Below are 13,769 nucleotides of genomic sequence, written 5' to 3' on the forward strand. Positions count from 1 at the left end.
TTAGGCTAGTCGTGGTTATCCAGACGTTTAACAAACATTGGGTTACACTCGGCATACCAAAGCGGACTTGAAACATGTTCGATCGCAATAAATATACAAGGGTTGACTGTATGCCTATTTCATTTCATTAAAAAAAAACATAGTTTAAAAAAACCCTGCAAATGGAGAAAATCGGAGAAGATGGCGTAGTCGTAAAAAAAAAACAGAAACAAAAAAAAAACAACAAATTGTTACTAGGCCTACAATTAGGCCTCTGCGGTAACCGTACGGACCTCGTTAAGCAAAATGCCGGATGGGATGAGTTGAGCTCAGTTAATTTTTGTCCAGAAGTAAATTATATCGATTGAGCAATTAAAACTTCCAAGAAAAAAAAGAAAACGAAAATTGAGTCAATGGTTGAAGCAGGGTTGAAGCGAGGATAGGCGCGGTACAAACATTCAGTGAAGTTTAAAACATATAACCAAGTCTTTGGGCACACCCCTTCACACAGGGCCAACTGCTGTTAATTAACATAAAAGAGGTGATTTAAAGTATGTGGATAATTGTAATGAATTATTTCACGAGCTTCATATTATCAGTGTAGGTAAACACTGGATCAAGACCCGCCTTCGACGCAGGCCTACAAATTCGATACGGTAACCGAGGATTACTGTTCACTATTGAAATTGACAATCATGTGTGATTATGAGCAATATATAATAGTACAGTTCGACCATGGAGTAATTAAAATATATATCTTTTTTTAATGTATATATAAAAACATTACTTTCAAAAAAACTTTACATAGTAATGATTATTATAAAAAGTACGATAAAAACAATACATATAAAGAGAAGATGCACCAATAAATATTTAGAAACAGTAGGGCCTACACCCCTATACTAACATAGATACATTTCGGGAGAGCACGCAAATTGATAAATCTCATAATTAATTACTGTAATTAATTTATTTACCATTCTGGTTACTTTATAAAACAAGGCTCCTTTAATTTATTTCGACACCAGACGCGGCGTGGTAGAAACATCGAACGGGTGCGAAGTCCAATTTGGTATGCTAAACCTACCTGCAAAACAGGCCAAAATAATGTGCAATAGGTAAATTAATTTTAAAATAGCGTATGCAACGCAAAAAATACGACAGATATAAAATTAATTTTTCAGATGCATAATCATTTCTAATTAACCAAACTATGATAAATTTTGAAACCTAATGTTTAGTTAAAATTAACATGGCATTTTCAGTTACCCGAAATAAAACATCGTCTTAATAATTAATGGTATAATCCTATCCCACCATACAGTAGTCCATTAGTGACCATGTGTCCCACCTCCCAATAAATCAAAGGAAAAAAGTTGATAAACAAACTTTGTGAGGACAGTGTACTACAAAAAAAATAGTATGACTTCTGTTGAAATACGTGTTGTAAAACGGAAAAAGAAAGCTCAAAATGTAGCTGAACCAGAAAATCTGGTTACCCCAGGCGACGTTATAACAACAGAGAGTGGTATAATGAGGTACAGTATTTACTATTTAAGGCTTCAATAAAACGGATGGTGCTAGGCCCACATGACAGAGTGCGGTCTGTGTTTTGATGGTGATGTGCACGGGATAGAGACCTGCTGTTGTGCTGTGGTTCACTATGCCTAGGCTGTGTGTAGCCTAGGCCCTAGTATATTTGGTGTTTTCTACCTTTCACTGCCTGTTCAGGTACAATAAAATAACAGCTCTCTCTCCTAATATTTAATTTATGATATAAAATGTGACAAGAACAAAATTATTCATTAAATTAAAACTAAAAGCATAATACTTAATAATAATAGTTAATTTAATACCCTTTGATTATGGTTGCCTAGTTTAATTTATTACTTTCCTAGATAGTAGTAATGGAGATGGGTTTAGTCCTTGTAGGCTGTCTGTAATTATTTAAATATATCAATAATACATTTATTTATTTTGCTTGATTGATACAGAGGACATGGTACATACATGGCTGAGGACAAACTATACGCATCAGTGGCTGGGATGGTAGAAAAGGTCAACAAACTGGTGTGCGTTCGTCCTTTGAAAACCAGGTATGGTTATGGTACAGTACTACAATAGTATATACTATTGCACCACCAGACTAATATAACCAAAATATCCACAATTTTAGCAATATACACTGTAGATAACACTTTGCTAAGCTAAACAAAAAATAAATACATTTAAAAAAAATTATTGATTTTGTGTTTAATATTGACTTGAAGAAAAACATTTTCTCTTTTAATTTGATTGCTTTAGATATAATGCTGAAGTTGGTGACGTCATTGTAGGTAGAATCACTGAGGTGCGGTAATAAAATGTGCTTTTAAATGTCTATAAAAAAATTGTTTTATTCAGTTACAGCATCAAATATGATATAGTAGAACCCCTTAAAGGGACACCTTTGTAAACCCTCCAAAGTGTCTCTTTAATAAGGGTGCCCCCCTGTAGGGGTTCCATAATAGATTAATGTAAATTGTCTTAAGCCTTGTCTACACTATCAAACTGTGTGTGATAAAAAATATGTGATATGCCCATATATGCTCTCTATGGTCACGCAAATGGTGATTGGAGTTGTCAATTGGCTAAAAAAAATTTGATATCAATTGCAATACTGGCTGGAAAAAAAAGATCGCCACCATCGCCTGCCTAAGCAATCACATTTTTGCATGTGGTAATGTTTTATTTGTATTTTAATAATAATAATAATTTAATTTTTTTTGTTTTTAACCGAAAAATTTGCTGAAGAAGTTACAATTTGGTGAAAAAAAATCGGCGACCTTTCTCCAATTTTGCTAAAGCAAATATGACCGTAGTGTGAACATAGGCACGTGATGATGTCATATCACTAACATATTTGGGCACATCACACTGAAAGTGTAGACTGATCTTTAACAAATAATTAGCTTGAGTACACATTTTTTTTTAGGTTGGCCAAAAACGTTGGAAAGTGGATACGAACTCTCGTTTAGATTCAATGTTAATGCTGTCCTCTGTTAATTTACCTGGTGGGGAATTACGAAGGAGGTCAGCTGAAGATGAACTATCAATGCGAGATTACCTGACAGAGGGCGATCTTATTAGTGTAAGGTTTATTGTAAATGTCTCCCTCTATTGAGCTGAATTTCATTTACCTCAAAAAGATAACATAAACAGAACATAAAATACAATACATGGACAAGAAACAAAACACAAACAGGAATCTGTGCTATATCTCCAAATACTACAATATTTGCCAAGTATCATAGGAATATTTGGTAATACAGCATCTCATGTGTATCACATGTGGTGCCTGTATCATGTTAGGTTAAGTTACTACTGAAACATATGTGATTGATTGAAGATAAAATATTTAGAATACAGAAATATGTATAAACATTTATTTTGGTAAAAACACAACTTTAGATACAACATTGCAGAACAACCCACATGATTACAATTAATTCAATTTTTTAAATATCTCCAAACAGCAGAAAAAGAACAACAATTCAACATATTGCACTAATGTGTTATAAATAATAAAATATAAGATTTTCCATGACAAAGAAATTGTGTTTTCCAATAACTTGGCACAGTTTTCTTTATTGCTGTTTTATTTAGCTTTTTGCTTATTTTATCCAGCCACTGATACCTAAGGCATTGTCATTTCGTTCATCAATTTGCCTTTGGATTTATTCATATCTACATATTTAATATTTATTGTACATAGAGGTTAATATTTGCATATTAATAATAAAACAATAGATTATTGGATATTAGAGTACATGTCATTTTTCCTATATGTACTATAAAGTTCTGTCTACACTATCAAACTAGTTAGACAAAAATGTCGATGTGGCCAAATATGGTAGTGATATGACATCATCATGCCCATATATATCACATTTTTTTGTCATAAAGTTTGATAGTGTAGACAAGGCTTAAGACACATACACATTTTTAATCTATTTCTTAATACTTTGAAATTAAATTTGCTTCAGGCTGAAGTACAGACCATTTACCAAACAGGCATCGTGTCACTCCATACAAGGAGTTTAAAGTATGGCAAGGTAATGGAGTAATTATATATATAATTGAAGTTTACAATATACAGTATGACAGAAAAGCAATCATAAATGAGATAATTGGTATTTTAGTTTCTTATATACGCTTATTGCTTGATGCTTGGCAAAACGTCTTGTTGTTTTGTGTATTGAATTTCCTTGTACAATTATATGGGTTTTATAAGTGGACTGTCAGATCAACGAGTTAACGAGTGTAGTGTGAATTAAAGTTAACTCCCCCAATTCCCCTTTAAAAATAATTTCATACAGTTGATGGACACACTTGTTCTGCAAAATGTTCTTACATTAAATACACCCTAACAACTCTTTTAGAATTCCTACTTTCTTATTCTCCTTTCACAGAGTAATTTTTAGATCACATACTGTACTGTACATGTTCCTAAATTTAAATGCACATTAAAATTCACGCTTTTGTTTCTGTAGCTGGGACAAGGGATTCTATTGAAGGTGTCTCCGTCACTCGTCTTGCGTCGTAAAACACATTTCCATAATCTTCCATGTGGCGCCACGGTAATCCTAGGTAATAATGGATACATCTGGATCAGCCAGAATAGGAATGAGGACGACGCCGAATTGGCCGGAGGCTTCATTCAAAATTTAGAGGTTTGACATACCAACTCAAATATTATTAGGCCAAGATCTTTAATAATCTTATTTAAAGTGCTAGGCTGAACAAACATCCTTTTTTTTTTCTTTTGCCCTTAATATAGAGACTAGCAGATGCCAACTAGCCCACCTAATAGGCCTAACTAGCCTAGCTAATAGGCCTAACTAGCCTAGCTAATAGGCCTAACTAGCCTAGCTCATGCTCCTTTTTGTGGAAAAAAATGTGTAGCAGGTAAAGCAAGATTAAGTAGATGGATGGACAGAGAGAGATTTGAACTGTTGACCTCACAATCAAGTGGTCGGCACACTAGCAACGCCACCACTGACTTTCAATAATGATTAAATTAAACCATATTATTGGATCTTGTGCCTGAAATTTTTTGTTTATTTTGTCATTATTGGGTTGTCTTTGGTTAGCCTATTTTCTGCTCAAAGTCTAGATAATTTTTAATAATCAACACTCAAAGCGCTTTGATCTTTATGAAATAGCGCTATATAAATATCGCATTATTATCATTATTCTATGGTATATAAAAATCACCCCAATCTCATATTTAGATATACCTACCCCTTTTTTCAGCCTGTCCCGATTGCTGACAGAGAGGTCATTGTCCGTCTAAATAATTGCATTCGAGCACTTGCACGTCATCGAATGATGCTCTACGACACAAGTATCCTCTATGCCTATGAAGAATCATTAAAATATGAGGTAAATTAAAAAAATATACAAAATAAATTACAGTTTATCTTAATAAAGATGATAAAATATATTTTAACACCATGACCTACCCATTTAAGCTGAAAAAAGTGTAATGTGCCCAAATTTGGCACTGATATACCCAAATATGGTAATGATATGACATCATCATGTCCATATATGGGCACATCACATTTTGTTCTCACATAAAGTGTAGTGTAGTGTAGACAAGGCTTTAAGCAAATACTTTGTTGGGGCCTGAAGCTGTCCCCTTAATAGAGGTTCTACTACTGTATATTGAAAAATAATTTGCAAATAAAATGGTTTTTATTGGGTAAAGTTTGAATTTAATAACCAACCATCATAATTGTACATAAAATATTACAATTTATTTTACAATAACCATTACATCATGGATAACTTTTTGCACATATATTCTCAATTGATATTTCCACTGGTCATTCATATCTAATATACAGTAAAAATGAAATGACTGATTTATGATATTTTAACAATAAATCATACAGAATGTTCCCTATATTAAATTATCAAATATTTAAAACTGAGATCAAATCCAATCCGTTGTTGTCAGTTCGACCTGAACTACAATTTAGAGAAAGGTCACATCTTATTCTCAAAAGAATAAAATCAATTTTACTAAGAGTTTTTTTTCTCAAACGAATAAAAGAGCCTGTTTACAAAATTGTAATAAAAATGTTAATATGTTTTTATTTAATTTATTTAACCAGATAAAAGAATTACTTTCAAGTGAAGTTATGGACGAGGTTGTGGAGAAAACACGGGTTCGCATTGAACAAGAACAGACATGAAGTTTGGAACCTATTGTGAAAATAACACAGGGGACACTTGTGGGACCCACCCAGGTGTTCCCTTAATAGGGGTGTCCGAATAGTGCTGGGCAGTACAGTATTTGTTAAGAGACATACCTCATACATACTGAAGTTTGAAACCTCTTGTGATAACCCAGTAAAACCACCATTCAGGGGACACTTTTGGGGACCCATTCAGGTGTTCCCTTAGTAGGGGTGTTCGAATAGTGCTGGGCAGTACAGTATTTGTTAAGATACATACCTCATACATACAGAAGTTTGAAACCTCTTGTGATAACACAGTAGAACCTCTATTCAGGGGACACTTTCGGGGACCCATTCAGGTGTTCCCTTAACAGGGGTGTCCAAATAGTGCTGGGTAGTACTGTACTTCATACATACTGAACTTTGGGTACAAGGGTACTTATTTTCTTCAGGGAAGAGTGTAATTTCACTCTTTCATGTTTTCATGTAATAAAACACCTTAAAAATGAGAAATGTGAGGCTTTGTTTGTGGCACTGTTTTGGTTATGAGGAAAACTTGCTACTTAACCAGAAATAAACTAAAGCTCTGTTTACACTATCAAACTTTATGTGACAAAAAAATGTGATGTGCCCATATATGGACATGATGACGTCATCACTACCATATTTGTGATCATTTTATTTTTAATTTTCGGCACAAATAGGATAAATAGAAAATAGCCTAACAAAACAAATAACCGTCCATCACCACTATTAAACAATCACTGATGATAAATCAACCTATCTCTAAATTAAAATTAAAACCATCGCGACTCGGATTGATTATACTCCATTACAACCAGCCTACTAGAACATGATTAAATTCACTAATACCCGTACGCTTTGAATTTCACAGTCGAACAGGCTACGAAAACATAGATAGGCTACTTTTTATGAAACGTAATTTGGCGGTATCCGTTTATACGATGTACTGTAACGGTTAGTGTTTGTAAAGCAATTAAAACTAAAGTGTCCTTCGCTATGAAATCTACTCGAACGTATTAAACGTTCTATACTTGATTACACTGCTTTGATGACAATCCATTAACATCTGAACAATTCTACTCAATGACATCAACTGCTTCGACTTCTCATTAAAAATGAGGGTCGTCTCTTACTTATCGCTGGAAGATTTGTTGACAAAACAAAAAAGAAGACATACAAACACTTGGAAAAGAATTGGAGTCGCGTCAGGATCAAAATCCCTCACCCCGTTTCGGGGTTTCAGCTCAGTCTGATGGTTCGATAAGGGTAACATGACTACTAACCCCTCTCACCGGTATGTTACGTACGGTTACTGATTAAATCCAAATTTGGGGATAATTTCGGTGGTGAATAGGACCCGTCATTTAAGAATTCCCATTTCTTGCCACATATACATAATCCACACCTCAAATCTTTGTAGGCCTACTCCAATTGCTAAAACAAAACCTTCTGGGCTCCCAGAATATCACCGTTAAAAAAAGTGAATGACTTGACTAGGTACTTCTTATGTTATCCTTTCCCCAACACTTTCCTTGACCAAATATAAAACGAATCTACACGTTAGTAAACGTTATTTGGGTTAAGCTATGTGGCTGGTCAATACGGTTACAGGGGTCTCCATCCCATTCAATACTTTGTACCGGTCGCCCTCCACCCGTTTCTTCTCCGAGAAAAATGTTGAAATGTTGCTAGTTTATAGGCATATTACCATTATTACCCGTTCGTGACCTGTAACTAACTATTACAAAAACCTGTATTAAACAATTACGTTGAATCTAAGACTAATTGACAAGTCTGACAAATCTTTAAGGCCTGGAAAATTGATGTGCTTTTAACTAGATACAATTCGCCATTAGTATAATGTTAGTGATTAAGTATAATAAGTAAGTGTTTTTCGGGTAAGTCTTTTTTTATGATGTAAGAAAGTTTAATATACGAGAAGAGGAACGAGAGATAACAGAGATAAAGAGAGATAAATAAGCTGTCATTAAAAAAAGTGCCTCAATTATCTTAATTCAAACTGTTTTTTTAGAGTTTGTCATAATGTTCACCGATCCTAATCTAAAAAAAAATAGGGAACAAAAGGGGATTTTTGTGTATAGTTAGAAAATCAATACTTTGCTGATAGAAAGATAATAACTAAATTTAGTAGGACAAGAGGAAACAATATTGCAAAATAGGCCTAAACAAGTTTGCGGTCATATTTTGGAACGGCAGCATGTAAATTTGCCATCCAGTTTCCTTACGCTACAGTTTATGATAATTTACTTCAGTATTGCTGTGTGGAGAGTTTTTTTCTTGCAAAGAAATCCGTTTAAGTTATAAAGTATGCTAGCAAAGAAATAAGATTAAAAGCAAATAGAGCAAAAGAAAAGTCACAAAGTAGCCAGCAAAGAAATCAGTTTAAAAGCCAACAAAGCAAAAGAAAAGTCACAACGTAGCCAGCAAAGAAATCATTTTGCAAATGAAGCAAAAGAGAAGTCACAAAGTAGCCAGCAAAGAATTCATTTTGCAAATGAAGCAAAAGAGAAGTCACAACGTAGCCAGCAAAGAAATCATTTTGCAAATGAACCAAAAGAGAAGTCACAAAGTAGCCAGCAAAGAAATCATTTTGCAAATGAAGCAAAAGAGAAGTCACAACGTAGCCAGCAAAGAAATCAGTTTGCAAATGAATCAAAAGAAAAGTCACAAAGTAGCCAGCAAAGAAATCATTTTGCAAATGAATCAAAAGAAAAGTCACAACGTAGCCAGCAAAGAAATCATTTTGCAAATGAACCAAAAGAGAAGTCACAAAGTAGCCAGCAAAGAAATCATTTTGCAAATGAATCAAAAGAAAAGTCACAAAGTAGCCAGCAAAGAAATCATTTTGCAAATGAAGCAAAAGAGAAGTCACAACGTAGCCAGCAAAGAAATCAGTTAAAAGCAAATAGAGCAAAAGAAACGGGAAGTAGCCATAGAAAATATTAACAGAGAAATTATAAGAATGTAATAAAAAATAAATAAAACCAAAACACAATAAGTGAATGAACCATGAAGTAATATGTACAAGGAAATGTAGACACAAATAACTGTGCTCCAGGCCCGCTGATAGTTTTCTCAGTAATACTCCCGGAAATTCGGATGTTGCGGTGAGTGAAGGGCTAATACTAGTTAAAAACAATTAGTGGAGACAAGTACATAATGTAGGCCTACCCATTTAGTCGCATGAGACATAGCACGGTTGTACAGTATAGCCTTGTTATCAACTCCAGTAATGAAGTGGGTTTTTGTTTTCAATGTATCCAAATCTAGTATAACTTGCTTTCTGGCATAATTTGGACTCATCTGGCATCGAAGGCTAAAAAGTCTGCCATAATTCTTTGACTGTTTATGTTAAATTAAGGGGAATAAATTCAAAATCAGAACATATTAAGTTATTCATATCAATTACTGGGGAAAAAATGACCATTACATTTTTTTATATGGGAAATGCTCTAAAATTTAGCGATTTACCATCTAAAGCATACGTTTTTCATTGTTTTTTTTTAACCCGTTGGTCACATTGATTATGTTTGTGTAATATAAAGATGTGCCATACTAAACACAGGGCATGTCATTTGTACTACGATGCGTGTTTTGTCAAGTTGGGAGTTCGTGATAGAGTGAAGGAGGATAATTTTTCAAAAATAAACTTTATTTGAGTTTATTTTATGCACCAGATGGAACGGTGAGCTAAAAGGCTAGCTAATCCTGGAAAACCCCCTATACCTAGCTGCTAAAACCATTGAGCAACCAGCTTAGTTACAGGTTCGATGAGCCTTCAAAGTAGCCAGCAAAGAAATCAGTTTAAAAGCCAACAAAGCAAAAGAAAAGTCACAATGTGCCAGCAAAGAAATCATTTTGCAAATAAAGCAAAAGAAAAGTCACAAGGTAGCCAGCAAAGAAATCAGTTTGCAAATAAAGCAAAAGAAAAGTCACAACGTAGCCAGCAAAGAAATCAATTTGCAAATAAAGCAAAAGAAAAGTCACAATGTAGCCAGGAAAGAAATCATTTTGCAAATGAACCAAAAGAGAAGTCACAACGTAGCCAGCAAAGAAATCATTTTGCAAATGAACCAAAAGAGAAGTCACAAAGTAGCCAGCAAAGAAATCATTTTGCAAATGAACCAAAAGAGAAGTCACAACGTAGCCAGCAAAGAAATCATTTTGCAAATGAACCAAAAGAGAAGTCACAACGTAGCCAGCAAAGAAATCATTTTGCAAATAAAGCAAAAGAAAAGTCACAATGTAGCCAGCAAAGAAATCATTTTGCAAATGAAGCAAAAGAGAAGTCACAACGTAGCCAGCAAAGAAATCAGTTAAAAGCAAATAGAGCAAAAGAAACGGGAAGTAGCCATAGAAAATATTAACAGAGAAATTATAAGAATGTAATAAAAAATAAATAAAACCAAAACACAATAAGTGAATGAACCATGAAGTAATATGTACAAGGAAATGTAGACACAAATAACTGTGCTCCAGGCCCGCTGATAGTTTTCTCAGTAATACTCCCGGAAATTCGGATGTTGCGGTGAGTGAAGGGCTAATACTAGTTAAAAACAATTAGTGGAGACAAGTACATAATGTAGGCCTACCCATTTAGTCGCATGAGACATAGCACGGTTGTACAGTATAGCCTTGTTATCAACTCCAGTAATGAAGTGGGTTTTTGTTTTCAATGTATCCAAATCTAGTATAACTTGCTTTCTGGCATAATTTGGACTCATCTGGCATCGAAGGCTAAAAAGTCTGCCATAATTCTTTGACTGTTTATGTTAAATTAAGGGGAATAAATTCAAAATCAGAACATATTAAGTTATTCATATCAATTACTGGGGAAAAAATGACCATTACATTTTTTTATATGGGAAATGCTCTAAAATTTAGCGATTTACCATCTAAAGCATACGTTTTTCATTGTTTTTTTTTAACCCGTTGGTCACATTGATTATGTTTGTGTAATATAAAGATGTGCCATACTAAACACAGGGCATGTCATTTGTACTACGATGCGTGTTTTGTCAAGTTGGGAGTTCGTGATAGAGTGAAGGAGGATCATTTTTCAAAAATAAACTTTATTTGAGTTTATTTTATGCACCAGATGGAACGGTGAGCTAAAAGGCTAGCTAATCCTGGAAAACCCCCTATACCTAGCTGCTAAAACCATTGAGCAACCAGCTTAGTTACAGGTTCGATGAGCCTTCAAAGTAGCCAGCAAAGAAATCAGTTTAAAAGCCAACAAAGCAAAAGAAAAGTCACAATGTGCCAGCAAAGAAATCATTTTGCAAATAAAGCAAAAGAAAAGTCACAAGGTAGCCAGCAAAGAAATCAGTTTGCAAATAAAGCAAAAGAAAAGTCACAACGTAGCCAGCAAAGAAATCAATTTGCAAATAAAGCAAAAGAAAAGTCACAATGTAGCCAGGAAAGAAATCATTTTGCAAATGAACCAAAAGAGAAGTCACAACGTAGCCAGCAAAGAAATCATTTTGCAAATAAAGCAAAAGAAAAGTCACAATGTAGCCAGGAAAGAAATCATTTTGCAAATGAACCAAAAGAGAAGTCACAACGTAGCCAGCAAAGAAATCATTTTGCAAATAAAGCAAAAGAAAAGTCACAATGTAGCCAGCAAAGAAATCATTTTGCAAATAAAGCAAAAGAAAAGTCACAATGTAGCCAGCAAAGAAATCAGTTTGCAAATAAAGCAAAAGAAAAGTCACAATGTAGCCAGCAAAGAAATCAGTTTAAAGCAAATAGAGCAAAAGAAACGTGAAGTAGCCATAGAAAATATTAACAGAGAAATTATAAGAATGTAATAAAAAATAAATAAAACCAAAACACAATAAGTGAATGAACCATGAAGTAATATGTACAAGGAAATGTAGACACAAATAATTAACTGTGCTCCAGGCCCGCTGATAGTTTTCTCAGTAATACTCCCGGAAATTCGGATGTTGCGGTGAGGGAAGGGCTAATACTAGTTAAAAACAATTGTGGAGACAAGTACATAATGTAGGCCTACCCATTTAGTCGCATGAGACATAGCACGGTTGTACAGTATAGCCTTGTTATCAACTCCAGTAATGAAGTGGGTTTTTGTTTTCAATGTATCCAAATCTAGTATAACTTGCTTTCTGGCATAATTTGGACTCATCTGGCATCGAAGGCTAAAAAGTCTGCCATAATTCTTTGACTGTTTATGTTAAATTAAGGGGAATAAATTCAAAATCAGAACATATTAGTTATTCATATCAATTACTGGGGAAAAAATGACCATTACATTTTTTTATATGGGAAATGCTCTAAAATTTTGCGATTTACCATCTAAAGCATACGTTTTTCATTTGTTTTTTTTAACCCGTTGGTCACATTGATTATGCTTGTGTAATATAAAGATGTGCCATACTAAACACAGGGCATGTCATTTGTACTACGATGCGTGTTTTGTCAAGTTGGGAGTTCGTGATAGAGTGAAGGAGGATAATTTTTCAAAAATAAACTTTATTTGTATTTTGAGTTTATTTTATGCACCAGATGGAACGGTGAGCTAAAAGGCTAGCTAATCCTGGAAAACCCCCTATACCTAGCTGCTAAAACCGTTGAGCAACCAGCTTAGTTACAGGTTCGATGAGCCTTCAAACTATATCATAATCAAATCTTGGGCGCTGGGATTGCGGATTCTTTACAATAATTAACAACTTATTTTTTACTTAGGGAATGTACTGTAGTTTGTGAAGTCGCTTGGTCACTTGTCTAAAGGTAAACTATAATATTATAGGATTATCATGATACTGTATTACACTAAATTAAGGTTCAGTAAGTTACCCTCATGCCCGTAAATCTGGTTTCAAAGAAACTAGTTTGATATTCCAAAAAGGAAATTGTTATTACAACGTCATCGTAAGATTCATTTCAATTTCATCTTAAACCCAATTTAAAGTTATGTGATAAGATCTTAATCATAACAATCACATCCTGAATTCAAATATAAATAGGGGCACACTCACAACATGTAATCGGTCCTAATACGAGTACTATACTGAAGTTTTACTGAAGTATCTACAAGGCTGTTTGACTGTCTGTGACGTTTGCGAACAACTGAAGTTTAACTGTGTTCCATTGAGCTCAGCGTGTAAGTTTTTAATAGCTTTATGTATTTTAATTATGCCTAACCCTAACCCCTAACCCTAACCCTAACATGCATTACCATATACTCTGTTATTTATATAGTTATAATTGTTTATTTGATTTTGTTATCTTTTGTTTTGATGTTAAGAATAAGTGTAAGTTAGAAAACGTACAGCAGCCATTGTATTGCATTATCTTCTATTTATTTCTTGTGGTGGCGCCAGGATTTGCCCGACGGGGGGGGGGCCGAATTCCCCGACCGGGTAGGGGGCGGGGCCGTACGCGCGAAAGAGGGGGTGGGTTTGGGAGGGGGTATCCCCCTCCTGAGCCTCAGAAAATTTTGAAAAAATAGATGCTTACACACTGTTTAATAGGCTAGAGCAACTAGTTTCCATT

General features: G+C 34.4%; 1 protein-coding gene and 1 long non-coding RNA gene across 5 annotated transcripts in view; one reads left to right on the top strand and one right to left on the bottom strand.

Annotated features, from left to right (window-relative positions):
- Positions 1-844: 844 nt before the first annotated feature.
- Positions 845-13,769, bottom strand: part of LOC144838758 (uncharacterized) — a 29,098-nt gene continuing 16,173 nt past the window's right edge. The window contains exons 2-3 of one of the 2 annotated variants that reach the window (XR_013611702.1): positions 5,259-5,378; positions 845-1,062 (exon numbers count right to left, since the gene is read on the bottom strand). This is a non-coding gene — a long non-coding RNA (uncharacterized LOC144838758). Of the gene's footprint in view, positions 1,063-4,466; positions 4,605-5,258; positions 5,379-13,769 lie in introns of those variants that run through there. The other variant, XR_013611701.1, reaches the window with a different exon arrangement.
- Positions 1,310-6,818, top strand: LOC144838746 (exosome complex component RRP4-like). Of its 3 annotated transcripts, none has more exons than XR_013611698.1 (9): positions 1,310-1,517; positions 1,974-2,075; positions 2,284-2,329; positions 2,954-3,109; positions 4,005-4,073; positions 4,512-4,691; positions 5,275-5,403; positions 6,141-6,292; positions 6,421-6,818. XR_013611698.1 is itself a non-coding variant. In XM_078694211.1 (9 exons), the coding sequence occupies exons 1-8, from the start codon at positions 1,402-1,404 to the stop codon at positions 6,219-6,221; spliced, it is 879 nt and encodes a 292-aa protein (XP_078550337.1). In that variant the 5' UTR covers positions 1,310-1,401; the 3' UTR covers positions 6,222-6,260; positions 6,305-6,818. The 3 variants fall into 3 exon arrangements, 2 of the variants coding, with proteins under 2 accessions (XP_078550337.1, XP_078550336.1); XM_078694211.1 differs by having other exon boundaries at positions 6,141-6,260; positions 6,305-6,818; XM_078694210.1 differs by having other exon boundaries at positions 6,141-6,818.

The sequence above is a fragment of the Antedon bifida genome, chromosome 3, assembly GCF_963402885.1.
Source record: "Antedon bifida chromosome 3, ecAntBifi1.1, whole genome shotgun sequence".
Lineage (NCBI taxonomy): Eukaryota > Metazoa > Echinodermata > Crinoidea > Comatulida > Antedonidae > Antedon > Antedon bifida.